Source organism: Pituophis catenifer, unplaced genomic scaffold, assembly GCF_029215685.1.
Source record: "Pituophis catenifer annectens isolate HBS135680 unplaced genomic scaffold, rPitCat1.0.hap2 SCAF_3, whole genome shotgun sequence".
Classification (NCBI taxonomy): Eukaryota; Metazoa; Chordata; class Lepidosauria; order Squamata; family Colubridae; genus Pituophis; species Pituophis catenifer.
In genome coordinates this window covers 159687806-159715579 of record NW_027256883.1, presented here as the reverse complement: position 1 = coordinate 159715579, position 27774 = coordinate 159687806, and the positions used below count along the sequence as shown (strand labels likewise).

The 27774-nt window shown below is 38.6% G+C and overlaps 1 protein-coding gene across 2 annotated transcripts in view; it reads right to left on the bottom strand.

Annotated features, from left to right (window-relative positions):
- Positions 1 to 27774, bottom strand: part of ERI3 (ERI1 exoribonuclease family member 3) — a 264150-nt gene that overhangs the window by 175468 nt on the left and 60908 nt on the right. For both annotated transcript variants that reach the window (XM_070939619.1, XM_070939620.1), the window contains exon 5: positions 26509 to 26600. In XM_070939619.1, the coding sequence (XP_070795720.1) occupies positions 26509 to 26600 (92 nt within the window). The remainder of the gene's footprint in view (positions 1 to 26508; positions 26601 to 27774) is intronic.

Sequence of the window (27774 nt, the reverse complement as noted above, 5' to 3'; positions counted from 1 at the left end):
AGACAAGAAAAGGAACACTGTTTTCCATACACTGAGTCAAACTTCTTATTTTCTATAACAAATATGCGTAGATGGCCACCAACATAGATGACTTTAAGAGAGAGTTAAGCAAATCCATGGAGAATAATATTATGGACAGCTACTAGATACATATATGTCCCAAAGGTGCTTTTTCAAGAGGCAACTGGACTTTCTGGTTTTTCTTTGAAGACATTTCGCTTCTCATCCAAGAAGCTTCTTCAGCTCTGAGAAGCAAAACATCTTCAAAGAAAAGCCAGAAAGTCCAGTTGCCTCTTGAAAAACCACCTTTGGGACAACCATAACCTGGACCTGAATCTCCATAGACATTTACTACTTACATAATCAGTGAAATACAGTACCAGTTCCTGGGAAATGCACATTATATTGTTGGACCCATTAGCATTTCCCATTCATACCTTACCATGGAGCCAAAATATCTATGCCATTGACACAACCTATGCCATTGATTTCTTATTATTTTCTTATTTCTTATTATTATTCTAATTTCTTATTATATCCATCATTATCTCATGTTCATTATATAAAAATTATGTACTCTTACCCAGTACAAAGATAAGCTGATTCTGCATGGTTCCTACTATATAAGGCATGATATCAAGGCGCTCAACTAAAGTTTATATTTTTCAGAGAACAGAACATATTTGCATTTATTTATATTTTGCCATTACCAATTATGTTCTACATTACACTAAGTGTAGTGCAATCTGAATATGCACATATGTGTGCATGTATACTATTCTGATAACAATTGAGGAGACATTTAATAGAACTCTATCTCTAATTTAAAAAGGCATTAAGCTGTTTTTGTACACTTAAACAGACAGATATACACTAATTACAATATAATAATAAATAATATTTTTCTGGAGTTATTAAACTAAAAAAACATTTTTGCACCAAAATTATATGTCAAGGTGGTGTTCTTGGCAGTACATGGCAGTTTTTCCATTCTGAAGCTGTAGAGAAGGAAAACTGAAGTAAATTGGAGGCAAGGTCACATGGTTTTCCTTCTCTTTTTTCTTCCATCTGGAAAAGAAAAGCCCAGCTTGCAGTGATAAACAGCCATGCTTTGGTTATCACTTTCCTTAAGTTGAGAAGAGGCAGCGAGTGATAGATGGGCAGGAATTTGGTTATCGGGCAAGGCTGTCAGCCAGAGTTTCAGATAGCACACACACATTTAGCAGAGCATCATTATGCAATGGCATGGAGCTAAAATATGGCCGAGGGTATTGAAAGAATGAAAGAACAGGATTTGGGGGGTGGGAACAAATGGAGCAACAATAAAAGAGTGCAAGGCGAGGATGTTATCGTCCTAGTGACACCTTTTATCTCAGTCTGGTTAGTTAAAGGAGGACACAAATTGGTCCTTCCTCCACCATTGTATCCTCTTGTACAAACACAGGCAGATAAAATGTGTCACCAGTGTGATAGCATATCAATTTAACCCTAATTATCTAGGGGGTCATGCTAAGAAATAAGAGTTTCACATTTCAACAGGTCCCTCCATTTCTTTTATGGAGGTGCCACATTAATAACACGGGGAGGGAAAGGGGGGGCAACAAGAAAGGGAGGCAGCTTGTAATTGAATTCAGTCACTCAGGTGGTCCTACTGTATGAAAAATTAATGTGCAAGTCTCCCAGCTAATCATAAATGGTTATTGTCCATCTGTTAGGTTTGGAATGTCAGAAACCTAAAAAAAAAATGTGTTATTTTTTATATTCTTAATCTGTTAGTACCTAGCTGGCATTTTTAGAGAATTTACTCTTTCTAAAACTGGGAGAAAATATTGAATCTTACAAACCTGGTCTCAGCTTTAATAGAACTCAGTATGCTCATTCATTTCTAAAAATATTTAGAATGCACTGTTACATTTGCCTTGGTAAATGTAGGAGGAGGAGGAATACAGATGCTTGCCTCCAGACTCTTAAAAAGATTACATCCTGCTTTAATATTTTTATGTTTAAAATATTAATATCTCATCCTGCAATCATCTAATAGCTAAGGAAGCCTTGCAGAAAAGCTTCTAAATTGCATACAAACGATCTAAAGATACTGTTGCAGAAAAATGAGGAAGTGAAACGACACTCTTCCTGCATCTCAACATCATACAACATTTATGTTGCATTTTATAAACAAGACAGCAAAATTGTGGCCATGCATGCCTTCAAGGCTACCACATAGCACTCATCTGTCTGGAAAATTTAAAAGGCATGACTATGTCAAATATATGTTGTATCTATAAAATACTACTGTTCCTCAAGTGTAATTTACCATCTCAAGATACACATAGCGTTGCTGCTAATCTAGAATGAATCTTTGGTACAAAACAGCCAATGAGAAAGCTATGCTTTGATAATGGAGATACAAGATAACAACAACAACAAAAGACAAGTACTTTAGGTAAAGATAATTATTTACTTGGAAAGATACAGGGTTAATATTCAATGCTAGGTGCATTTAGCAACCACCAGTTTATGAATTAAATGCCAAATTATGGATCTTGATAACTTGAATCTAATTAAAACTACAAAGTATATTATGGCATAAATTTTTGCAAGCACATTGTTTTTTTTTATTTTGATCCTAAAGGTATACTTAAAAGGTGTATTTCACATCACATAACACTCAAAAACCTAAGATGTATACGTAGATATAAGGTAGAAATAAGGAGGAGTCTCGTAGCACCTTTTAGACTAACACAAATTAGCTTTATATGACATGTATTGCCTCTTCATCAAATGCAATAGATGTCAAAATTGATCTGTGGGAGCAGAGGAAACAGAAGGTGTGGTTTATGCAGATATAGGTTACATGTGAGACAGATTACAAGTATCTTATCAATTAACAACTGCAATATGTTAAACATCCATTGTGTTTGCTGGGACTTCCAGAAATACCCTGAAACCTTATGGTGTAGGTGAGTTCAGAATTCTCTCACTCAGTTGTGCTGGTAAAATTTATTTTTATCAAGGCTACTTTGAGATCTGTACTGGAGTGTCTATGATATGGCTTTGTCTTTGTTTTGAGTCCTGATGTCAAAAGTTGGATCCATTAATTACTTTGTGCAGTTTGGCCTGTTACTCCTACGTAGAATCCAGAGAGGCATTGTCACAGACCAACACATCTCTCCTCTTACATGATGTAAGGTAAAAAGACCTGCAATGCTTACAAATTTTATTGCAAGTTTTAACAATGTACCGAGAGTATGGTATCTTTGTGACTGCCTGAAATAGATAAATGAGTTTCTCAGCTCTGCTGGGTCATCAAAAGTCCCTCTGTCAAGACTACTTGCAGCTAGTTTCCATATCTCCACAGCAGACTTAATCACTTTGGGAAATCATCTTAATAGCATCCAATCAATCAGAGAGAAAGCTTTGGTATACATGTGCAAGTGGTTGCCACAGGAAGCAACATACTTACTGAGAAGTTTTCAAATTAGCACAGTAGTCAGCTTTCACACTAACACAAGGAAATCTCCCAAATCTCTACCCTCAACATGTTACAGTTTAGTCAGGCTCTAAGTCAGGACTGTCAAACTCCCAGCCCACAGGCCAGATGTGTCACATGCAGGGTGGATAAAAATCAATGATTTTTTTTTAAATTGGATTTTTTTTAATTTAAATTGGATTTTTTTGATTTTTATTGAATTTATTTTTAAAAAAACTTTTGGGGTAAAAATGTATCGTAAGATAGTTTTCTATTTAAGATACATAAATAATTTAGTTTATTCAGCATGAAATGGAGCTTAGTTATGTAGCATGAGGCTGTATATTCTGCAACACTGGGACTATCGGTGAGTCAACAGTGGGTCAAAGGAGTAGCAGAGATGACAGTTGCTCTTTAAAATTTATGATTTAAATCGAGTTGATTTAAATCAAGCCTTTTTACTAGTGATTTAAATCATGATTTAAATTGTGATTTAAATCAACTCGATTTAAATCAAATCCACCCTGGTCACATGCTGGCCACGCCCATGCCCAGTTTAGCGAAGGGGGGGAAATGCCAATAGATCACGTAACGCCACCATGACAACTTGAGTTTGACATCCTTGTTCTAAGTTATATGTCAGCATCATGCACAAAACAATGTGACACAAAACATAAATACTCTATTTCTGTTTGTCTGTTGCAAACCAGCAATATCTCAGTGACTGCTTCCCAATGTCTGATTCAAATATGTAAGTCATTTTTGGTGTCATGATACTTATTCTTCTTCTTCAGACACAAAGGACTCTATTGATTGACAAAAGATGCTAATGAAGTACTACTTCTGAAAGACTATTAGAAACTAAACCTTTCTCACAAACATTTGTAGATTTTGCAATTTAGCCTGGAGCAAACTTACCCAACAAGTAATCCAGGAATATTGTAGTCCATAATTTCCAACGACAGTCAGAATTCCCTAAACTAAGCAAGAGCAATATCTGGTCTGCAGGACCACAAATGAGTCTACCTCTCACAATTAATCACCAGCCTTCCTGTGGATGAGCCCCTAAGTGACCTTGACTGATCCAAAAATAGTTAAGGAGGTTCAGGTTTGATTAGTATTTGGATAGGAATTCATCAGGAAAGCTGTAATGTAGATTGCAAAATTAAGTAAAAAAAAAAAAAAGAAGAAGAAGAAGAAGGGTTTTTATCAGATACTTGTTTGTCACCCAGAGTGTCCTTCAGTGAGATGGGCAGCTATATAAATTTGATTAATAAATAAAAATGATTAATAAATAAAAATTCAGGAATGTATCTGTGAGTTCACCAGAAATTAAGCTCAAGATCCAACCTGGATCGGTTACTGAGACCTGAGGTTTAGTCTTTCGAGCTTTCGGACTCATGCTAGGGTCCATCTAGAGGATCAGCACAAGTCCAAAAGCTTGGAAGACAAAATACGTGATCCTGGTGACCGACCCAGGTTGGATCCTGCAACATTATCATGGCACATGTATATTTGCCTTCAATTAGGCTCAACTTCAGGAAATCACTAACTTTTTTCTGCATAAGCAGAATGACAAACCATAGCTAACACCTCAATATACATTTCCCCCACCCCCAAAATAATAGCTGCCACCTCTAAAAGCCATTCCATTTCACACTCCTCCTCCTTCACTGCTGTTCTACATTTTACTACAGAGAAGCTGAATATATTTTTTTCCTCCCATATTCTTCTCTCAATCCTTTCCAATGGTAACAAAACAATGGACCAACCACTTTCTTCATCCTATATATGTATTTCTGAGACACAAATAACAAATTCAGTACTTGGCACCATCAGGCCAATAAAGACAAACATTGTTGCAAATTTTTCCCTACAAATATTACCCTCATGCCTCTAGACAGAAGACTCAGTAAAAAAAGCCCCATGTCCCACTAATAATAGGACAGCAATCAATTTGGTTGGGCAACATATATAACACAAGGAAAAGGAAAGGGAGAAGGGAGGCACCACAATAAAGTAAGCACTGATTAAATTTCAGTGCAAAGCTGCTTCTGTGGGGTAACCATTTTCAAAGATGGTTGGATAAAGGTAAATTTTGCTTTTTTTAGTTTTTATGCTTTTGTATATTTATGTTAAAAATATTTATATTATATTTACCGGCATATAGCATCACATTTTCTAAGAAATTACGACCACCAGGTGACTGATGGATCGGACTGGGTTTCAGAGGGAGCTGGGAATTATTCTGAAAGGTCTGTTACAAGGTCCAGCCAAAATCTTGATGGCTGCATGGAATGGAAGAGCAACCATGGCTTTGGACCAAATCACATCTGAGTAGGGTCTCCATGCCCAGAGTTCTGTGTCATTCTGTATGGTATTCGGAAGAGTTGGGAAAACTAAAGAGAGCACAAAGATGCCTAGAATGCCACCGGCAAACAACAATCAAACACAAGCTACAGCTGTTATTAGAGTCTACTCCTATTTCTTATCTCCTATTGCATTCACAGATAATCGCTCAGCAGCCCTCTATTGAGTGACCTAGCCCCTCCTGGAAGAGAGTAATATGGAGATTCACCTACAGATTCACCTCAGTAATACTAAGATTCACCTACTCTTTGGAAAGTGAAACAGTATTTGCTGTGTGTGCTGTGTGAGAAAGAGACAGGAAGGAGCCTGGCCATGACTTAGCTCAAGTATTCTGTATTAAGGCTGCTTCCTGCTGTGAAAGTAAAAATGAAAATGAAACTCCTCTCCTTTGCTTGTGTTTTGCATTTGGAACAGATTTCTTTTCAGGTGGGGAGGGGGAGTAGAATTCCTTAGCATCAGAAATAGCGTGTTAGCGTGTTAATAATAATATAGGAAATACTAATGGTCTGATGGTCATTTCGAAAAATCCTTTCTTAGTGAGTACCTAGAAGCCAAGAGGAACGTATGTGGCAAATTTCAAGTTTGTAGGCTTTACGGTTCTGGAGATTTCGTGATTATGGCGTGATTGGGTTTTGCTTTATATAGAGAGATTTTTCAGTATATAGCTGATAATGTCACTCGTATTCATTCTTTGTTGCACTCCACCTTTAGGGCAGAATCACTAGAGGTTATGGGGGGCTAAATCTTATAGGGTCATTTGGGGGGAGTTCAATCCCACTGAACCTGAGGAAGTGGACAGGGCATTTGCAGCTGCTAGTTCAACCACTGCATCCACAACTATGATGACAACTTTTCTCAATTGCCATGTATATATAATTATTTTTGTACTATATTGTTATTGTTTTTAATTGGTTGTATGATTGTTTGAGATGAGCAGTCATCGAAATTAATTAATTTGCACTATTGTCAATGTTTTAAATATACTTCATAAACCAACCATCACAGCATCCTCATGGTCATGTGATTAAAATTCAGGCACTTCATAACTCATATATTTACAATGTTTGTGTGTCTGGGTTATGTGATCACCATTTGCAACCTTCCCGGAAAATCTGACAATCAAAGTCAATGGGGGAAGCTGGATTTGTTTAACAATCACATGATTCATTTAACAACTGCGGTGATTCCCTTAACAACAACAGCAAAAAATTCGTAAAATAGGGCAGGACTCACTTAATAGCCATCTTGCTTAGCAATGGAAACCCTGATCCCAACTGTGATTGTAAGTTGCAGACTGCCTGTATTTATTCTTTTAAAAAGATGTATATGGCTGCCCATCTATGTAACATAACTCTGGTGGTTCCCTACGCACAGGAAAATAAAACTATTTCACACAAACAAAACACTGCAACATTCATATTCCAAAATATATATGCATTGGGCCCAACTTCCATCTTGGCCCAATACCTGAGTGAAGAATGAGATCTTCTGAAAGGTCAAGAGATGGGGGCCCTTCATTACCTCGGGGGGGGGGGGGTATTCCATTTAATAATACTTGAATTTATTTTAAGTAGAAAAGCATAATATAACTGATATGAAATAAGATCAAATGAAAACATTTCCCAATTCTTAGAATACATCAATTATCTCTATATTTTCTCCTTAAAAGTGATCAACTATACTGTGCTTTGGGAACACAGTCTATGCCATTAAAAAATGAATTGTGTGATGTTTTTCAAAACAACAAACTATGCATTATATATTCTTTAAAAAATATTCTTATTTTGCTAATCATGAAGAATGGATAAGAACTATGTAGGGAAATGCTATGTTCATTTCTTACATTAGAAATTAATAATTTCAATTTATTAAAATTCAGAGAGCTTGAGATGTTTACCCTTCTTCATAATAGTAAGTCTAGATTTACCATTTTAAGCAAATGGAACACAAAATTTTAAGGATACCAGATTTCCAACAATGCAACAGTGCCATCCATATATAGAGCAGACATGGTCCTTAATAAATAAATGACATGTCCATATACTCTAAGTAGTAGTAAATTGTCAAGATTACAGGCAAAAAAATATTTCATCTATCCGTAGAGCATTTCAGTGGAAATGAGAAAGAATGAACTAGGAACTTCTATATATATATACCAACCAACTATACTTCTTTAGTATCATTGATATTTAAAAAAGCAATCTTCATCTTTCAGAGCTCATTTCTGGGAAACTAAGTTGAAGAGTTAAAGTATCTTTCACTATTACCTGTCCAAATCTATCAATTCCCTTTCCAGCTAACGCAAGTATGTTGGAAGTCAAGACTTCTACTAAAGATCAGTCTGACTCCCAAAAGCGAATATTGATTTCAATCTCCAAAAGAAGATAGGAGAAAACAGAAAGTCAAGTGGAACAAATATCCATCCAGCGAAGGGTCAAGCAGTTCTTTAAAGACAACTTGGTAACACAGTGCAATAGAGCTAAGTAAGAAACCTGCACAATATCAGTAACACAGCAGCTGACCCTTTGTCCCATGTTCTCAGCAGCATACAACCAGCTGCTGTCAGCAAAGCTGAAAATCTCTCCCGGGCATTAGAAATCTTAGCAGACATTTTTGGCACTTGGATCCATACAACTAGAGACAGCTTTGCTATTGCTGCGGCAAAAGGAAAGAACATCCCGCCCAGCATAATCTTCCATTAGCATGAATGTTGCCAGTGAGAAACCTCCAGAGCCAAAGGACAAGTGCAGCAATTAGAATGCAAGTGGGGTGAGGGGGGGGGACACATGCGGGAGCTGTTTAACTGCAGCACCGCAGAGGTCAGTGCATCTGACTCCTGGCCCCTTGATAAATATTGCATGAGTTTGGCAGAAGGGGAAGTATTTTAAACTACCCTGAATGTTTTTCTTTACTGAACTTGCCTGCGCACAGCTCAACATGCAAACAGAGTTATCTACACATACAAGAGCCAGGTAATTATTTCCTTAAATGAAAAGGAAATTGGAAAAAAGAAATCCTGCCTGTTAGATTGGACCTGATCGCCTCAAAATAACAATCATTTTGGTGCATAAGGTTTATCACTTGCCAAGCAACTATTTCACAAAACATCAATGAAGCAGAAGACATTAATAACAATAAAAGAGAACACAATGTTTTCAGCAGAACATACCAAAAGCCATCAGTAATGTTTGTAATTATTACATTTGATCACTATGAACCACAATGATCACAAGTGGCTGTTTTCTACTACATAAATTAATACTGTCCATTCTTATCTAGATTCCACAGCCTCCTGTTCATTCTCTCCCAAAACTGTTTAGCCTGAACTTGTTACTGCACCTTGTTCCATTCCAAAGCCATTCTTATAGTTGGAAAACACTTATTTTTTTGTTTAATTTATATAGCCATCTATGTCACCAAATGACTTTGGGTGGTATACAACAAGGCTAAAAAAAGCAATTAAATTAATAAATAAAAAGGTAAAGGTTCCCCTCGCATATATGTGCTAATTGCTCCTGACTCTAGGGGGCGATACTCATCTCCGTTTCAAAGCCGAAGAGCCAGTACTGTCCGAAGACGTCTCCATGGTCATGTGGCTGGCATGACTAAACGCCAAAGGCGCACGGAACACTGTTACCTCCCCACCAAAGGTGGTCCTATTTTTCTACTTGCATTTTTTTTTTTAAAATTTTTTATTGATTTTTCCAAAACAAAAAAGAGAATATACAATCCATCTCTGCTTTCGGAGGTACAGTGTATTTACAGTATAATAAAACAAAATTTAGAAAAAATAAGGCTACAATCATAGCTAAACATGATACTATACAATATGACTATAGTAGATGTGCCAAGTCAAGATTCTAAAGTCATGTTTTCGTCTTATTTTTAAGCCAGTGGTACCAATTACCCCATACATCATAATATCTTGAATTGTCCTCGTTTTTTAACTCGCCTGTCAGTTTCGCCATTTCTGCGCACTCTAAGATCTTATTTATTAGAGTTTCTTCTGAGGGTATAAGTTTGTTTTTCCACCATTTTGCGAAGGCTATTCTAGCCGCAGTTATAATCTGAATTATCAGTTGGGTTTTGTTGTTGTTTAAGCCCTCTTCAGTCATGCCAAGGAGGAAAAGTTCCGGAACTAGGGCTACCTCCTGTCCAGTTATTTCACAGAGCCAATGTTGGATTTTGGACCAGTACTTTTTAGTCTCAGGGCAGGTCCACCATAGGTGGTAAAAGGTGCCGACCGATTTTCCACATTTCCAACATATGGGAGAGAGATTTGGGAACATCTTAGCTAGCCTCGCTGGGGCTAGATACCACCTATGTAGCAATTTATAGTGATTTTCCCTAAACATTGTCGATTTGGTTATTTTGTAGTTTCTATTCCAAGCTGTCTCCCAGTCATTGAAATTTAGGCTATGTCCTAGATTTTTTTCCCAGATGTTCAGTTGTCTTTTTGCTATGGACTCTGCCTTATCTTCATCCAATAAAAAGTGATAAATTTTGGTTAACATTTTTTTTTCTGGTCCCCAAATAATTTTGTCAAAATTTCCATGATTTGCTGCTATTCCGAATTTGTCTTTATCTTTTTGAAATCTTGAGTTGATCCGAATATAGTTCCACCAATCCAAACTAAAGCCCTGATCCCTCAATAGCTCCAGCGATTTAAGTTTCCCTTCTTCATCGAGGATGTCCTTATATGTCGTATAAATCTTTCGCCTTTCTACTTGCATTTTTTACGTGCTTTCGAACTGCTAGGTTGGCAGAAGCTGGGACAAGTAACGGGAGCTCACCCGTTACACGGCACTAGGGATTCGAACTGCTGAACTGCCGATCTTTCGAACGACAAGCTGAGCGTCTTAGCTACTGAGCCACCATGTCCCTTAATTAATAAATAGTAAAACAATAAAAACATTAAAAAGCTATGAAAAAAGCTAAAAAAAAATATATAGGCAGAAAGATGTTAATAATAAGGAAGTCACCTCAATAATTCACCAGTCTCCTGTGGTCCCCAGGCCTGATGGCACAACCAAATATTGAGGGATTTTCAGAAGATCAAATGTGCTGAAACCAGCCTTACTTTGTGGGGAAGGATTTTCCAAAAAACAAGTACTGTAACAAAAAAGATCCACTATCTAGAATCCACTAAATGTAGCTCCCTAGATGACAGGACCCATAGTAATGCTCTCTCTGCTGGATCTGGTGGGATAGATAAAGGTCATCAGGGAGAGGTGGTCCCTTAAATAAGCCGATTCCAGGCTATGTAAGGCTTTAAAGGTCAAAGGCAGCACCTTGAACTGGACCCAGAAACAAACTACCGTGTTTCCCGAAAATACGACCTACCCTGAAAATAAGTCCTAGCCTGGGTTTTTTGGGGTAGACCTAATTATAAGCCCTACCCCAAAAATAAGCCCTAGTGAAGGGTGTGATGAAAAGCACGGGAGGCAGCTTTTCCCTTCCCCAGTCACCTCATGGCTGCTCGGCCCCTTAATTACAGCCCCCGGATCAGTTGAGCCAGTGAGGTCCGGGAGCTGACTCTCATTCTGTCTCTCCGGGTGCCTGGCAACCTTGCAGCTTAGGGCCCCTCTCTTCCGCAGCTCACCTTGTGGCTCTGCAGCAGGCCACAACCATGGTTTGCACTCCACCAAGCATGGAGCTCAGGTCTTGCTCAGGCTGCTGCTACGATGGGGCAGAAAGCCACGTGCCGCGATGGAATCCCTCATTTTCCTGCCAATCGCCCTTTTATCAAGCCCAGTACAGATGTACATTCCAGAAACGCTCCATCCAAAGCCTTCAGCATTGCAATCCTGTGCAGGGAAGGTGGAGGTTTGCTCTGAAGCTACAGCAGAGTGTTGTATTGGGAGGCCTCCACGGGGTAATACTGGTATTGAATTGCACGTCTTGCTCCAGTGAGAAGGGTGCAGGCAGGGGCTTCGGTGGCCAGGGAAGACCGGGTTTTGGGATGCAAATGAGGAAGGGGCGATCTCCCCCCTCCTCCGACTTGCTGCAGGGCCACCACGGAGCTCGCAGAGGGCAACACAAAGGGGTCCTGGCAGGCCAATGGCGGGGAAAGTGCTCCAGAAATCTGTGCTGAGTTGCTCAACACCAGGCAGGAACAGCCCAGCAGGCTGTTGAGAGCAGCGCAGCCAGGAGAGCAATGAGGCCCCGCGAAGCCAGGTGCAGCAGGCTGAGCAGCCGGGTAGAGGCGGAGGGAGCCGATTCTGATGCGCTGCATAGCTTTCTGCCTCATTGTAGCAGCTGCCTGAGCAAGACCCGAGCTCCAGACCTGACAGAGCACAAATCGTAGTCACCGCCTGTTCCAGAGGTGAACTGCAGAAGAGAGGGCCCTCAGCTGCAAGGTTGCCTGGCACCATGGGCAGGGCTGGGGCTGGCAAGAGTGTGCCAGAAACATCTCCAGGTGCCCGGAGAGACAACGAAAGGCAGCTCCCAGCCCTTGTTGGCTCAGCTGATCCACGGGCTGCGATTAAGGAGCTAAGCAGCCATGAGGTGACCGCACTCGCAGCCTCCTGCACCGCAAAAAAAATAAGACATCCCCGAAAATAAGACTGGGTCTTATTTTCAGGGAAATATGGTAATAACCAATGCAGCTTGCAGAGCAGAAGTGTAATGTGTAATTTTCTCCTAGAAACATACACAACTGCCCATGCAGCTGTATTTTGCACCAGCTGAAATTTCTGAATAGTCTTCAAGGGCAGTCTCACATAGAGCACAGTACAGAAGTCCAGCTGGCGATAACCAAGGCAGAAGTATCTGTGAATAAAGCTCCTCAATGTAGGAATGGGCACAACTGGCAGATAATATAAAGCTGTGCAAAGATCCTCCTAGCTACCACTGCCAGGTGCGCAGGAATTGTGAGTCTAGGAGGTCCTCCAGATTATGCATGAGGTCTGTTTGGGGTAGTGTCACCAAAAATGGCATAGTCCTAAAAACCCAAAGCCACTCACACCTTGCTACAGTTCAGATGAACCTCTTATTCCCCATCCAAGCTTTCATAGCCTCCAGACACTGGGATAAGACATCCACATTGGGGGAGATATGTATAACATCACCCCTGGTGATGGATGAGCTTACCCAGTGGCCTCATATACATGTTAAATAGGAATGGAAAAAGCAACAAATCCTATGGAACCCTACAATGTAAGGGCCAAGAGAGGGAATTTTCCTCCCCAATCACCACCAATTGGAACTGACCCTGGAGAACCAAACCTGGAGAAATGTGGTGAACCAGCACAACATTGTGTTATCCACCCCCAATCCTTTGAGTCAATCCAGAATGATACCACAGTTGTCATGGCATTGAAAGCTACCAAGAGATCAATTAGGGCAAGGATAGATTCATAACCCCCATCCCGCCCATGCCAAAGATCATCCAAAATCATGATCAATGCCATTTCATTCCCATTTACTCTGGTCAGAATCCTGTCTGAAATGGATCCTGGTAATCTACTTCATGCAAGGTCCGGTGAAGCTGCCACACAACTACCTTGTCACTCACCTTCCCAAAAGAGCTTTTGAACCCAGGTTTATTAATTTTCTTCAGTCATATTAGAGATGCATTTTATTTTCCTCCTTCACAGTACTTTTTTAAATAGTTGACTGCTAATCCAGTCTTCTGAACCTTTCTCTGCAGTTTTCACTCAATTTCACTCATCTTTGATGAATGTACATGATTTTTTCTCCTATTAGTACCTTTCTTAAAATAAAATTGATAGTAACTGAAGAAATGTGATCTCACTTGGACAACCCATTTTGTTTCCACATGACAAAATGCCCATCAAGATATTTGCTACATGTCTTCTATGTCTACAGTTTTGATATCAAAGTTCTTGGACAATATATTTCTCATTTTGGGCAGACCACAGAGGCAAGAAGGTGAGGTCTAATACCCTACAAGTGACAAAGAGAGAACATTGGTTTCTGTGCCCTTCCTATGGTCATGCTTTAATGCTTCCTGACATTCCTCTCAAGACAGTGAGCAATCTGAGTAACCACCATAGTAATTATTTTCACAGTGTCACATTGCTGTCACACTATTAACAAAGAGACAGGCAGCTGCAGGCCACTTGCAAACGACACTCAAGGAAGTAAAAAATGATTGCCAAGCATCCAAAGATTCTTTGCTAAACAAAGATTTCCAACCAGAGCCTTAGAATATTCTAAGTCAATGGGTAGGAAGCATGAAATCTGTACCGTTTTGCAGTTTGACCACTATGGCTGAATTGCTGATTTTCTTTCAAATTCCAATCTGTACCAAAGCCCATAAATCTTGTAGGTTGCAAATAAGATTTGATCTTTTTAATATGACAAATGATTAAAGCAAAACGTACACACAGACAAACATTCAATAGCTACGGTATCTTTCAGGCTATAATTCTAATGTAATTATGATATTTGTTACTCAACAGGAATACAGCAAAATTGTGAAATTTATCATATCTCAATGCCTGCAAATATACTATCTATATATACTGACAACATTCTTATTGTCTCCTTCCAGCCTCATTACCTGTAATTATACCATCCTGAATGTTCTTTTGAATTAGCATTTCCTGGTGACTAGGGACAACAGCAACCCACCACAAACATATGCATTTTGAGAACAAAGCCTAACAGACGAATTACCGTGCTCTTATGTTACCAGTCTCTCAGGAACTTCCCATAAACTGGCACTATCTATCTATCTATCTATCTATCTATCTATCTATCTATCTATCTATCTATCTATCTTGCAGATATGATTTGAGATACTTCAGATTTATTAATTAAAGCACTGATCTTTCCTTATCTGTTTAACTTGGCCCCCAGACTAATATAGCAATTCTTCTTTATGCTGGAAGGAAGTTTTTAAGAAAAGATTGGATCTTCATTTGTCCAGAATGGAATAAGAATTCCATTTCTTATTCCAGGTTTTGGAATAGAAGACCTCCAAGGTCCCTTCCAGCCCTATGATTCTATGATTTTATGTCACAAAGTACATATAACAGCCATATTAGATTTGCCCGATCAGCTGGTCTTTCAGGATGCCTTCATCTGAGTATGGAACAGTGTTAAAGATGCCTCTTTGAGTTTGTTTAAAACCATATTGCCCCTTATAGGAACTAGTGCCATTATTTTACCCAATAATTTGGAAGACATTTAGCCCAATGATAACCAAACAGATCTTCCGTAATCAGTTATTTGAAATAATCATGGCTAGTACTATTTATTCACTGCTTCATTTACCTAACATGAAGCTACAGTTCAAATGGATGTCTTAAACTCAATCATATTTACAAAACAGGTGAAAGATAGATATTAGATCCAAAGTTGCATACTTTTATGTGGCTCCAAATCAACAACCCAAACATCAATTTTTTATTGTGTTCCAGCTCTTTCTGACCCAATGGACATCTGTTTACAAGGACTGTCTGTCAGCAATTGGTTCTTTCTTATCAGTGATAGCATCTACCTTATCTTTTCCAAGCCTTTGTTTTTTATTTGAATGTGATTTTTTCCCCAAGCATCAATACATCTCCAGTGACTCTTGCTTTTGCATCATGTGTCCTCAATGTTTAAATTCTACTTTAAACATTGTATGTCTATTTAAACGTTAAATTCTACTTTAATTATTGGTGCTTTAATAAGAAAACTGGTTTTATTACATACGTTTGTTGTTCTTGCAGACCAAAGTATTCTCAAATACGTTTTCCAGGACCTCAACTTGAAGATATCATTTCCAATGATCCCACTTTCACAGCAATATGTTACAATGGCAAAACCACAGCACTAAAAATACAGGCATCAGTACTTTTTGGCAGTCACATATCTCACGAACAGAGATACATTTCAGAAAAGTAATTTGTTAAAAAAAAACCTGATAGGATCATAGGCTTATTTGTAAAGCTATGTTAAACTTGTGGTATAATCTACAACAACTTTCTACACATGACTTCTCAGATTCACTTATATAAAAAAAAGATAGATAAATGCCCTCTACCAATCACTTTGGGAAGCTATCCCACATAGTCAAGACTAGGTATTATTTCTCTGACTTGCTTATTTCCACACAAGAGCTATTCCTATCACTTGTAATACCCCTGTCTGGCTCCATTCCCATGTTTGGAATTTCCAAACAGCAGATACCACTTCGTTCTTGTGACTCAGACTGTGTCAAAACTCATTATGCTTTCAGCTAACGCACCACCAACCCCTTCAAATACAGACATGAAGCTCTTATCCTTTGTGTGTGAAAGATTAGACAAGCTGAAGTTTGCCGTCCATAGCAAGGTAATCCCTACGTGAATGGCTTAGTTACAAGCATCTCACCCAAAACCAATTCCAACAAACCACACGGGGAGGGTGGGACTGAGGAAGACATTTACTAAATTGCACATATAAATCTCTGATCTCAAATAAAGAAAAAAGAGAAAGCGGAGGAACGCAAAATCATGAAATTTAATATTCACCCCCAAAAATGCAGGATCTGAAAAAGGAAGTGTTTAGTTTGTAAATGAATAAGCTTATATTTCTTTGTGACATTTAGAATGAAAAATGTGAGGTAAATTAAGACAGCCGAGGTTTTAGAAATGCAAAACCTATAGTTAAGATCAGCAGAAATTAAACAATGTACAATTTAATAATTTAATGTATTTAATAATTATAGTGAACATATAGCTACAGGTAGTCCTTGACATATGACCACAATTGAGTCCAAAATTTCCATTGCTAAGGAAGGCAGTGTTAAGTGAGTCACACTCCATTTTATGATGTTGTCATGGTTGTTAAGCAAATCACTGCAGTTGTTAAGTAAATCATGCAGTCATTAAAGCAAATCTGGCTTCCCACAGTGACTCTGCTTGTCAGAATCTTCCTAGGAATACTGCAAATGACAATCCCAGGGTCATGGGCCGCTGCACATCATAAATACATTCCATTTGTCAAGCACCCAAATTTTGATCATATGATCGTGGGGATGTTGCAACAGTCATTACTGTGAGAACCAGTCATAAGTCATTTTTTTCAGTGCTCTTATAACTTCAAACAGTTTCTAAATGAATTGTTTTTAAATTAAAATGCTTTTAAGATTTTTTTTCTCTTTTTAATTCCAAAAAGAAGGCAACTCACCAAGTTTGTCTTTGTTCTTTCCTGTTATGCAGAAAATCTCTTCTAAGTTATAAATTAATTGCAATTCAAAAATGTTTCAGAAAGTGACGTTTTTGTGGTCTATATGTCCATAAAGGCTGGGTGAGGACCTTTAGCAGATGAGATGTCGCTGCAAGCGTCTCCACAAACAGCAACAATGCAATTGTGAAATCTGTGACCAGCAGCAGGTCCTGGCTTATGAATTCCCTTTGGAAAAGGAGACATTGAGGTATTGCTCACTTGCATTTTGGATACAAAATGCTCCTCACAAGAAAACCATAGGAATTGAGTTTCTTATGGTCAATAGTGAGTTGAACAGCTTGGGGGCCAAGGGAATATCAATGCACCCAAATCCGCTGTGTAGTCTTTATTCTAGTGATGGGCTACTATGAGATATCTTGTTCAGAGAGCATGCTCTCCAAAGGATCAGCTTGATAAGGACATCAAAGACAAGTGATCAGACATTGGAGAAATAAATGGTAATCTACAGCATTCTGCCCAAACACTTACATGGATATTCACATTCAGCACAATGTGAGTAATATACTAGGAGATTATCCTGCAAATCAGAGGGTACCAAGAAGTTACTGGGAAATGGCTGAGGGTGAATATGAGTAACACTGATACTTAGGATGTGGCTGAATTAAAGCTGAAAGAATGTCCAGATGCTAATATGCCCTGATGCAAAAGAAAAATTTGATGCTTCAAAGAAAGATATACTACTTGTATATGGAATGTCAGAATCATGAACCAAGGCAGACTTGATGTTTTCAGAGTAGAAATGTCAAGACTGAATACTGACATTCCTGGAATCAGTGAACTGTAATGGACTAGAATGGGTCACTTCACATCAAAGGAGCACCACCCTGTACTGGGGATAGAAAAACCATAGAGGAAATCAAGTAAGCCATCATTATTAACAAAAAAGTAGTTAAACTCAGCACTCTGACACCTTCTCCCCAAATGACAGGTTGATCTTAATTTCAGTCCAAGGCAAGCTTTTTAATAATACAGTGATCCAAGTCTCTGCTTCAACCACAGGTACAGAGGAAGCAGATACTGAACAATTATTTGTAAAACCAAATTGATATTAATATTACAGGCCATGAAATGATAACACTGGAAGAGAAATTCTGAAATAATGGGAGAATCTGCCCTTGGTATACAAGACAAAACCGAAAGTACTGTAGATTATTAACTCTGCCAGGGAAATTCACTATGCACAATTTCACTGAAATTTCAGTGGCACAGGATATATACTATAGGCTCCGTCAGGTCTATGGATGTTAAGAAGGCCCCTCTTTGTGTTGTCTCTCGCTACGGAACAACAATTGAAAAATCTCGGGGGTGTGGAGAAAAATTCTAGCCTGAGGCCTAGTCTCACTGTGTTTAGAACCCAGGTGTCTGACATGGTTGCCTCCCATTGGTTCGCGAATAGCGCTAGGCAGCAGCCAATGGGAAGATCTGACCTGGGGTCATCTGTAGTGCCGGAAGGGACAGCTTCCAGAGCCACAAAATGGTTTCTTGGCCTGGAACTGCTGTTGGTTCTATCTCGGAATCCTGCTCTATCTGTTTGTTGATCAGTTCCCTGTGGGAATCTCCTTTGGAAGTAGCCTGGACTAGTCTCTGCTGGTTGAAAGGAGGAACTACACACATAAGGCAAGGGTTGTCAGTTCGCTTGTCTGTCTACGGATGGCAGGATTTTCCTCCTGTCCTTGGTTTCTACCAAGATGGGCTCCATGGCCTCCTCAAATAGTTTGCCATCCATGAAGGGTGCAGAGACTAGTTTCCATCTGGATTTGGCATCCGCCTGCCAGTTGAGGAGCCACAGCATGCGTCGGGCCATCACCGCTGATGCCATAGCCCTGGAAGTGAATTTGGCTGCATCCAAGGTGGCATCCACTGAGAATTCCATCATTTTGGTGACGTCTTGCTGAAGGCGTTGGTTGTCGGCTGGAATTCTGCTTTGCATCTAACGCAGCCAGACTAATGAGGCCCTATTGAAAAGTGAGGCAGTCGTGGATGTACTGATCACCCAGGCCACTGCCTGATGAACCCTGAGAAGGGCCAATTCTGTCCTCCTATCCTCTGATTTCAGAGAGTCTGCTGTGTCTTGGGACACAAGCTTAGGTGAAGTTAAGGCTGCTACTGGCCCATCTACTGTTGGTAATTGCAGTTCTTCTACAAAGTCTGTGGTTATATTATAAAATCTCCTGTCGTTCCCATTTGGGTTGGGATATGTTCCTGGTTGGGTCCACTGTTTTTGGATGTCACAGAACAATTGTGGTGAGGGAACCTCCTCATTCTGCACCACTGGTTATGAAAATAGGAGAGCATTTGGGTCTGGTAGACCCAGGGGTGCCTTTGAAGTACTAGGTTCCTCTCCCATGTTGGCTGTGGCCTTGACCTTCAACAGGAGAGGCTTGAAGAGGGGGGGCTCAGTGCAAGCTGGGGGCTCAGGAGCCAATCCCTCATCTTCTGAGAAACTCCATTCTCTCTGGTCCTCCTCTCCTGAAATCCAATCTCTGCTCTCTAGAAATGGGATAGGAGAGTTAGGCTCCCTAACATTTCTCAAGTCTTCCTGACCTGTTATACAATCCTTCTGGTTCCCCTGTTGCAGGGATGTGACCAGTCCTTGTGTTAAGGATATCAAAAGGCTCATTTGCTCAGAAATTCCTGAGCTTAGACTCTCCCCTGGCGGGTACCCGCTGCTGTGGGGGTGAAAGTGGCCTCTGTGGCCCTATGCATCCTCTTTTAGTCAGGCTCCCCTTCATTTGGCTCCCTTTCATTCTCTGGTGACAGGCTATATGCCTGTGAGGATTGCTCTATGGAGCCTTCTGGTGACAAATTTGGGAGGCTTAGATGGCTCTCATCCCTGGCTGCCTCCAAGTGCCCTAACGAATGGATGCTCTCTTTTGCCCCAGAGAACTCTGCTAGTACTCTACGTTCTGCCTGTCTTTGCACTTTTGAAATTTCTTTTTCCAAGGCTCTTTTCCTCCTCAGGGCATCCCTTTCCTCAGCTTTAGAAATTTTCCTCTTTGATCCTGCAGGGCTTCTTTGTTCTATCTAGGGATGAACTGAAACTCCCCTTTTTTCCCCACTCACGTGAGCCTCCTCATGACTTTCTAATGTAGCAGTATTCTCCATCCTTTGATGTGCTGGGGATTTTCCGGACCCCTGCTGGGGAGGTGCCAGAACATCTGCTAAGGAAAACGCGCCAATTTCAGCTCTTCTGGGAAAGAGACGGAAATGGCGGCTGGCCTGAGTGACTTAGTTCTTCAACCATTTGATTTGGCAGCTGCCAGTCAAGCCGGTTAGCCAGCACTCTCTTTTCAGGGGATATGCCCTGAAAGATCCGCTTTTTCTTTGTAGCAGCACCAGTCAGACTGAGTAGCCTGTTAACTAGTTGCAGCGGCTGCCGGCCAGACCAGGTAGCCAGCTGGTTCCTCCTGACGGTGTCCTACCACTCCCGGGTAGCAGCGTGCTTTGAGGTCCTCTCTAGCTCTACAGCTGACTTCCAAAAAACAACTAAAAGAACAGACCTTCCTTTTAAAAATTGCCTATTGACCATCTTAAAACTACTAGAGACCCTCAGAATAACAAGTTTGAAAAATCACCGGCAACTTTATTTTCAACTCTGAACAAGTGAAACATTAATCATATATTTAAGAACTTACATAAATTGAAATAAATAGCAAAAGGCTAAATAATATTTTGATATTAAAAAGTTACAGGTTGATAAAATGTCCAGTTAAATTTTGAATACTGATTTTTACTGTAAGATTTTGGAATTAACTATAAAAAAAAAAAAACAAATTAACTTCTTTTGAGAACCAGAATTATTTTGGCTATCTGAGAACCAGAATCATTTTGATTTGGCTCGTAACAAAGATAAGTGACTATATGATTTTAGAAACTGGATACTAGAGAGTACTAAAGAATACCAAGTAAAAGGAAGAAAGCTACAAACTTGCTTGGTGCTTGTTAATTGCGATTTAGAAAGTGACACAAAACATCATTGTTGCCCAAAGTCACTTGTGAGATGGGTAGCCACATGAAGTTGATAAAGAAATTGCATAAATAAATAAATAAATAAATAAATAAATAAATAAATAAATTTTAAAAATTGGAAATATTAAAGGAGATCTTTGAAGAATGGAGCTAGAAATGAGTAGCTACAATATCAGGAGTGTCAGTAATGATCTCTGATTCTATGGACAAATTATGTCCAAAAGATGAAAGTGAGGGAATGACAGATACGAAGCAAATTTTGTCTGAGAAGATAGAGAAAGTACTGAAAGTGGAACTATACATGACAGGCCAAAAGAATGAAGTTTTTAAAAATTAAAGAAAAATACAAATGATAAACCAAGAGAATGATCTGGAAAATGTTTTGTTGGGTTTTTTTTACTGGATTTAAAAAAGACATTTTTTAATCCCCTGAAGAAGTTTATGTGATTGGATAAAGAAGAACTGAAGAGAAATCAAGTCCTACGATAATTTTTGGATGAACTAAAGATTAAGACTGTTAGAAGTAAAAAGAAGGAATATAAAGTTGGTTTATTTGATCAACGTTAGCACATTCATTTGCAAAGTTCTGGAAATTCTTTAAAGACTTTGTTCTGAAAGGATTATAAAGTTGATTTTTTGCTTATAGATAAGGGATGGGATACGAGATGAAGAGATATATGTTTGTAATTTTATATGGTGTGAAGAGTTACTAAACATGTCTATATTTGTAATGAAATTTGGAACTCACTTCTTTATGTATTTTATTTATGTATCATATTCTTTTTTCATGCAATCTTTCTTACTATTTTTACTTAAAGTTTAATTTGTATTCGTTTTTACTATTGTAATCAAAATACATAATAAGCAATTATGTACAAAGAAAACTACAGAATGAACCTGGCTCAGAAAATAATGCTTGGTTTGATAGACAATACATTAATTTTTAAAAAAAGAACTTCAATATAATGCATAATTGGAACAACCAGCTTGAAAGGCAGCTGGGTGACTTTGGCCCAGTCCCTCTCTCTCAGTCCAACCCATAGAGTTGTTGTTGTGGGGAAAAGAAAAGAAGAAGGTGTGCTGGATATATTTGCTACCTTGAGATATTTGTAAAAAAATAATAAAGGCAGAATACAAATACTTACATAAATAACAACTGTAACTCATTTTTTTAAAAAAATATACGTAAAATAGTAACAGGCCTATTTGATATTTACAAAACTATAATTATTTTCAGAGACAAGATGGAGACAAAGAAAAAAACACTGCCATCATATTCTGCTTAAAATACACCGACCACATGCTTCTGCCCATTAGGTATATATAAAATATGAAGGTGGTGGTCTCATTGATCTTCATAACAGTCTTATTAAATTATCTTGGGTTCTTATTCTGGACTGACACATAAACAAATCCCCATGTGGTATACGCAAGTTGCAGCATCACAACCAATTTCTTGCTATGCATACCCTTTTATGAAAATGTACATGTTGTAATAGGAAGAATGAACAAAATATAGAATGAAACAATTATTTATATAGGTCAAATTTGAACTTCAGTGGGAGAGTCTGGACTATAACATATAATAAAGTTCATACAGCCTGGAGAATAAGCTGTTGAAGTTCTAAAATCATAACTTCCTCAGCCTATTCAAAATAGTTAACTACTGGCTTGCCTGCTGACTCACATAAAATGCCTGAAGCAAAAGACTAATCCATACTTGGATTTAAGAGAAGATATGATCCTTGGAATGCCATCTGTATCAGTTTCCATAAAATTCAATGTAAAAGCTATATTTTAGGTCTGATTCTTCTGGACCAGTTTGGTCTTCTTCAATTAGGACAATCTCCTGGAAGTAACACAATGCAGCAAATGCTACAATCAGAAAAGAAAACTCAAACCCTTTTCTCAGAGGATGCCTGTCTTTCAGAAAACAATACTACATATCTCTTCCCAATCGCACTGTTTGAAAAAGGTAGAATTTGCCAAAAAATACAGGGGGTAACATTGAGCCATGTTTTTGTGCTGCAATTCTTTCATCTCGCCCTACAAGGAAGCATGGTGCAATGCTTGTTACAAGGGCTATATAACTGATTGCTTATAGCAATGAGTAAACTTCCGACTTTGCTGTAAATCCCTCACTAAATTGGCTTCCAAGATGTGCTTCTTACACAACCTCTAAAGCATGGTCTACCAGCTTTCCATTCTCAAATAGTTCCCACCAAAAAAGTCCCTTTCCATTTGTTCTTAGACTTAAGGTTCCATAAACTTAACAATACTGAATCCCAAATCATATATTTCAACTTGGCAGCTGTAGTGTCTCTTATCTGTAGCTTCAGGTAGTTTTTCTTTAATTAAGAGTATTTCTTTGCCAATGGAAATGGAGGACATTTTATATCCAGAATGAATGGACCTCTCTCATTAGATCCACTGCTGTCATGAAGTATTCAAGCTGTGAGATATGGTTCATTCTCTTTTCTGTTCAAGGACTTCTTTCTTTCTTTCTTTAGTAGAGAAAAGTTTTAGAATGAGTGACTCATATTTGCCAAATTTGACATGAGATATATTGATGTGAAATGCCTTTATCAGGACAAGCCTTCAGAAAGGTGATGTTCCACTCAGGAACTTTTTCCTCGTTAAAGATACTGCATCTCAATAAGGAAAGAAGGCTGGTGAATAGGAAAGGAAGAGCTGTCTCCCCTTTGCCAGTCCAATCGATGCTGATCAGGGGAAGCCAAAAATGTTGATCCACCAATGCAAAGAGTGAATACAAAATCAGCACCTCGTTATTGATTCTAGTTTTATAGTCATGGTGAGAAGGGAGGTGTAATTGTACACCCAGCAATACACTTCCAATTTCAGATAACCTCATGACACCACCTGAAAAAAGCAAAGCCTGGGCTTTTTAATGCCTCGATACTTATAGCTGCCATCAACCCCTAACAAAGAACGATGTCTCTAAAGTGTTTCAAAATAATATAACAGTAAGTAAACTATATTATTTCTGGGCAGAATTGCTTTCCATCAGTTACCCATGCTTTAGTAGTCTCCCATGGGGATCGCAGCCTTGCACTGTATCCAGGCCTGCCTCCAAAACTATTTCCAAGTTTCTGTTAGTTCAGAATATGTCTGCAGGAAAACTGAATTTACTGAACAGCTACTTCTTGATAAGTTTTGGAGACCAGCACAAAGTCCTGATTTTGCCCTTCCAGATTCTTTCCTCACCAGAACAAGAATATATTTTCTCTTCATTGGTACAATGAGATTCATTTTGCCTGTCTTGTTCTTTCTGTATAGCATATATCAACATTGCCCAAAACCTTTCACATCTTTTACCTTGAAATAATTATTTTGTTCCCTGGGTAATGAGGTTATTATTAGAGAGCCAGTTTGGTGTAGAGAATAAGGTGCTAGACTAGAAACCAGGAGATTGTGAGATCTAGCTTCCCTTAAGTATGAGAAACAGATGGGCAATTTTGGATCAGTCACTCTCTCTCTCCTCCTAACCCAACTCGTAGAGTTGTTATGGGGAAAACAGAAGACAGGAACTTTAAGTATGTATTCTGCCTTGAGTTTACCAAAAAATAAAGAGAGGCTAAAAAATTCCAATAAATAAATAATATTATATCATGGCAGAGTTCAACTGTTAGTTATTCCATCGTTACAATCTTTCCACCAGTGTTACCACAAATGATAGCAGGGCAGCTATGTGTTTTATTTGTATGTGTTTAAACTTAAACCAAAAGGTGTATATACATTGTTTTCCTATTGAAAAAGAGCTGTACAATTTTGGTGACTCTAGTGACTATCTGAAAAAAAATACATCAGTGGCTAAAGAGAAACTATGACCACAGGTTGTCTACACTCCTGCCTTAACAGGCACTACTGAAAGTACAGACAACCATTTCCCTCCCTTCTTACGTATATTGCGATTTGTTTCAAATGCTAATGATAAGTAAACAAAATACTATAAAACATGCAATTTCAAAAGCACACAATTTTATTCCTCTGCAATTGTTTGAAAAATGTGTTTTAATAGCTGTTATCTACACCAAAGCATTCTTCCAATTTATTTAATAACTGGTCTTTGTCTTTATTTTACCACAGCATCATGCTATCCCACTCTCAAATATGGATTTTAATTCATAGTTCTGAAACAGGATTTAATAATTTGTGTAGTAAATGTGCAGTGGCTGCTTCCTCTGCAGGTTACCTTTAGACACAATTAAAGTTCAGTGAGAAGTATAAGTGATGTATCCTGTAGATCCAACCCTCTATGTTTCTTTGATCTCAGAGGCAGTCTGCGAGCTCTACATCAATCCCATTTGCAAAGAGATGTAGCTCAGTTGTGCTTTGCTAAATCTTATTTGGCAATGTGTCTAAACACATGCAAACTTAATTAGTTAAGGGGGAACCTCAGCATTGTAGTGATGGATAAAAGTAAATGGGGAAATGAGACAAGTCAGGATTGGCAACAAACCCTCTCTAATTCAAGCCAAGGCATAGTCTCTGACATATAGCTAATTGGATGTGATACCACTAAGGCTGCTACAGCCAATCTGAAATAAAGTGACAAGCTGATCACTAACAGGTAGCTGAATTTCTTACTTCTGAGAAGCTGGAATCACAAGATCATGAATTTTCTATTTGGCACCAGCAATGCTCAGGAATCAGCCTAATCATCAGCCTCTGAAGCTGTTGTATAAAAAGATAAATGGAAAGAAGGAATAAATGAGCCATTTTCATAGCATTTTCTGAATCTGGAATCAAGACTTTTGTGCCATTTAAATGAAAATGCATGTAGAAAACAAAGATGGATATTAACATTCCCCAAACTGCTCTATCCCATCTCTTGTGGGCCACAAAGCTACTTATCCTGCTTGAAGACATAAGCTTCTCTTGTTTTCTGTTTTTTTCTTTTTCCTTGTCTATTTCATCATATTACTGAAAAAAATAAATTAAGCAAACCAGCCTATAATTTCCCAGATCTTAATAGCCTAATAGTAATATTAGTTGTTTCTAGTTCTCTAATCCAAAAGCTGACCATGAGAACAATCACACATTTGGTTTAAGTTATGAAATGATTTTTTTCTTGATATTAAAGATCAGACCCTCTTAATCTGAAATGTGCTCAAAAGAAATAGTTTTGTCTACATCACGCATCCTGAATAGTTAGAGAGAATATTTTCAAAAGTAGAAAAGCCTGGAATAAAAATGTGTCAAACGGAAGGGTGCGGAAGAAACAGGACTTTTATGCCATTTATATATTTATACAAGCAAAAAGTAAGCTCCAAGGTCCTTCATTATTGTGCTTCTAATATATTTACATGCTGGTACATAGAGGAGTAATGCAGAAAAGTCAGAACTGACCATTCAAGAGGCTGCATGCATTAGTAATACTGTATATCATTCAGACACAGCCCCAAATTAAGAGATGCACAGATGTTCCAGTGAGGAAGAAAAGCTGGCAGGGGGCAAGAATCACCAGAATATGAATACCTCTGTCCCATACTTACATTACTTTCAAGTCCCAATCTCCACAGGTAACAAAAATAGACTTGACCGTGGGATCCAAAAGGCCTTCCTTTGCCATCCACTCATCAACTCTCTGAAAGAAACAGACAGAAAGAAGATGAACTTTCAGAGACATGGAAAAGAGATGCATCAGTTAAATACTGATAAGCCTCACAATCACAAGAGAAGAAAATTGTGATCTTATCCAGGACAGCTGCCTCCTTACTTCCATCTCATCCTGTTCCCCTTCTCATTTCTATGAAGGTAAGTTTGGATCTTTGAAGATTTCCAATAGGAGACATCAAGCAGCCAGTGAAGTGATGATTTTATCAGGCACACATTTCTGCTTACAGAACGACTTCTGAAAATTAATATTGCTTGGCCATTTCCTGCATGCCCTGACCCTGCTTCAACATCTTAACAAGTAATTATTTATAAAATCATGCTCAAGATTCTAAATGAGCAGGCTTAATCAGCCACACAGCAGCAGCAACAGAGCAATCCAAATAAATACTTCCTAACAATTCTTCCTTTATTATTCATTTCTGTACTTAAGTCTATCACTAATAAACTAATGGCTAACAATAAGCTAAAACTAAGTTACCAATCATCATCATCATTTTAGCCAGTCTATCTACTTCAGGATGAAGGTCTCTTCCACATGTTTCCAACCAATACGGTTGGAAGTTACTAATAAAATACTAAAAAAAAAGACAGCAACCTGTTCCCCATACTTCTGCCTAATTGAAAACATGTTTTTCGGATAGCAAAAGGGATTAATATGACCTCCCTTAGTGCAGCCCAAGAAGGTTCATTCTCACATCTTCAGAAATTGTTCCTCCAATGAGTTTAGAATCCAGATAGATTTCTTAAGTCTGGGAAGAACAGTAAGGTTTCTCATATGACCAAGTCCAAAGATGCATAGGACCTTGAACTTTGTCTATAGATAGACCAGTAACCAGGGCATCTACAGTATATTAATAATATGGTCATGTGCTTCATAGGCTCAGTCAATAGTCTGATTTGCAAATATATTAGATACAGTATATCTGCAATAGATATTGAGCCCAAACTTTTTGTTGCTAAGTGAAACATTTGTTAAGTGAATTTTGCTCCATTTTATGACTTTTTGTGCCACTGATGTTAAGTGAGTCATTGCAGGTGTTAAGTTAGTTACATAGTTTTAGAGTGAATCTGGCTTCCCCATTGACAATGCTTGTCAGAAGATCACAAAAGGTGATCACATGACCCAGGACTCTGCAACTATC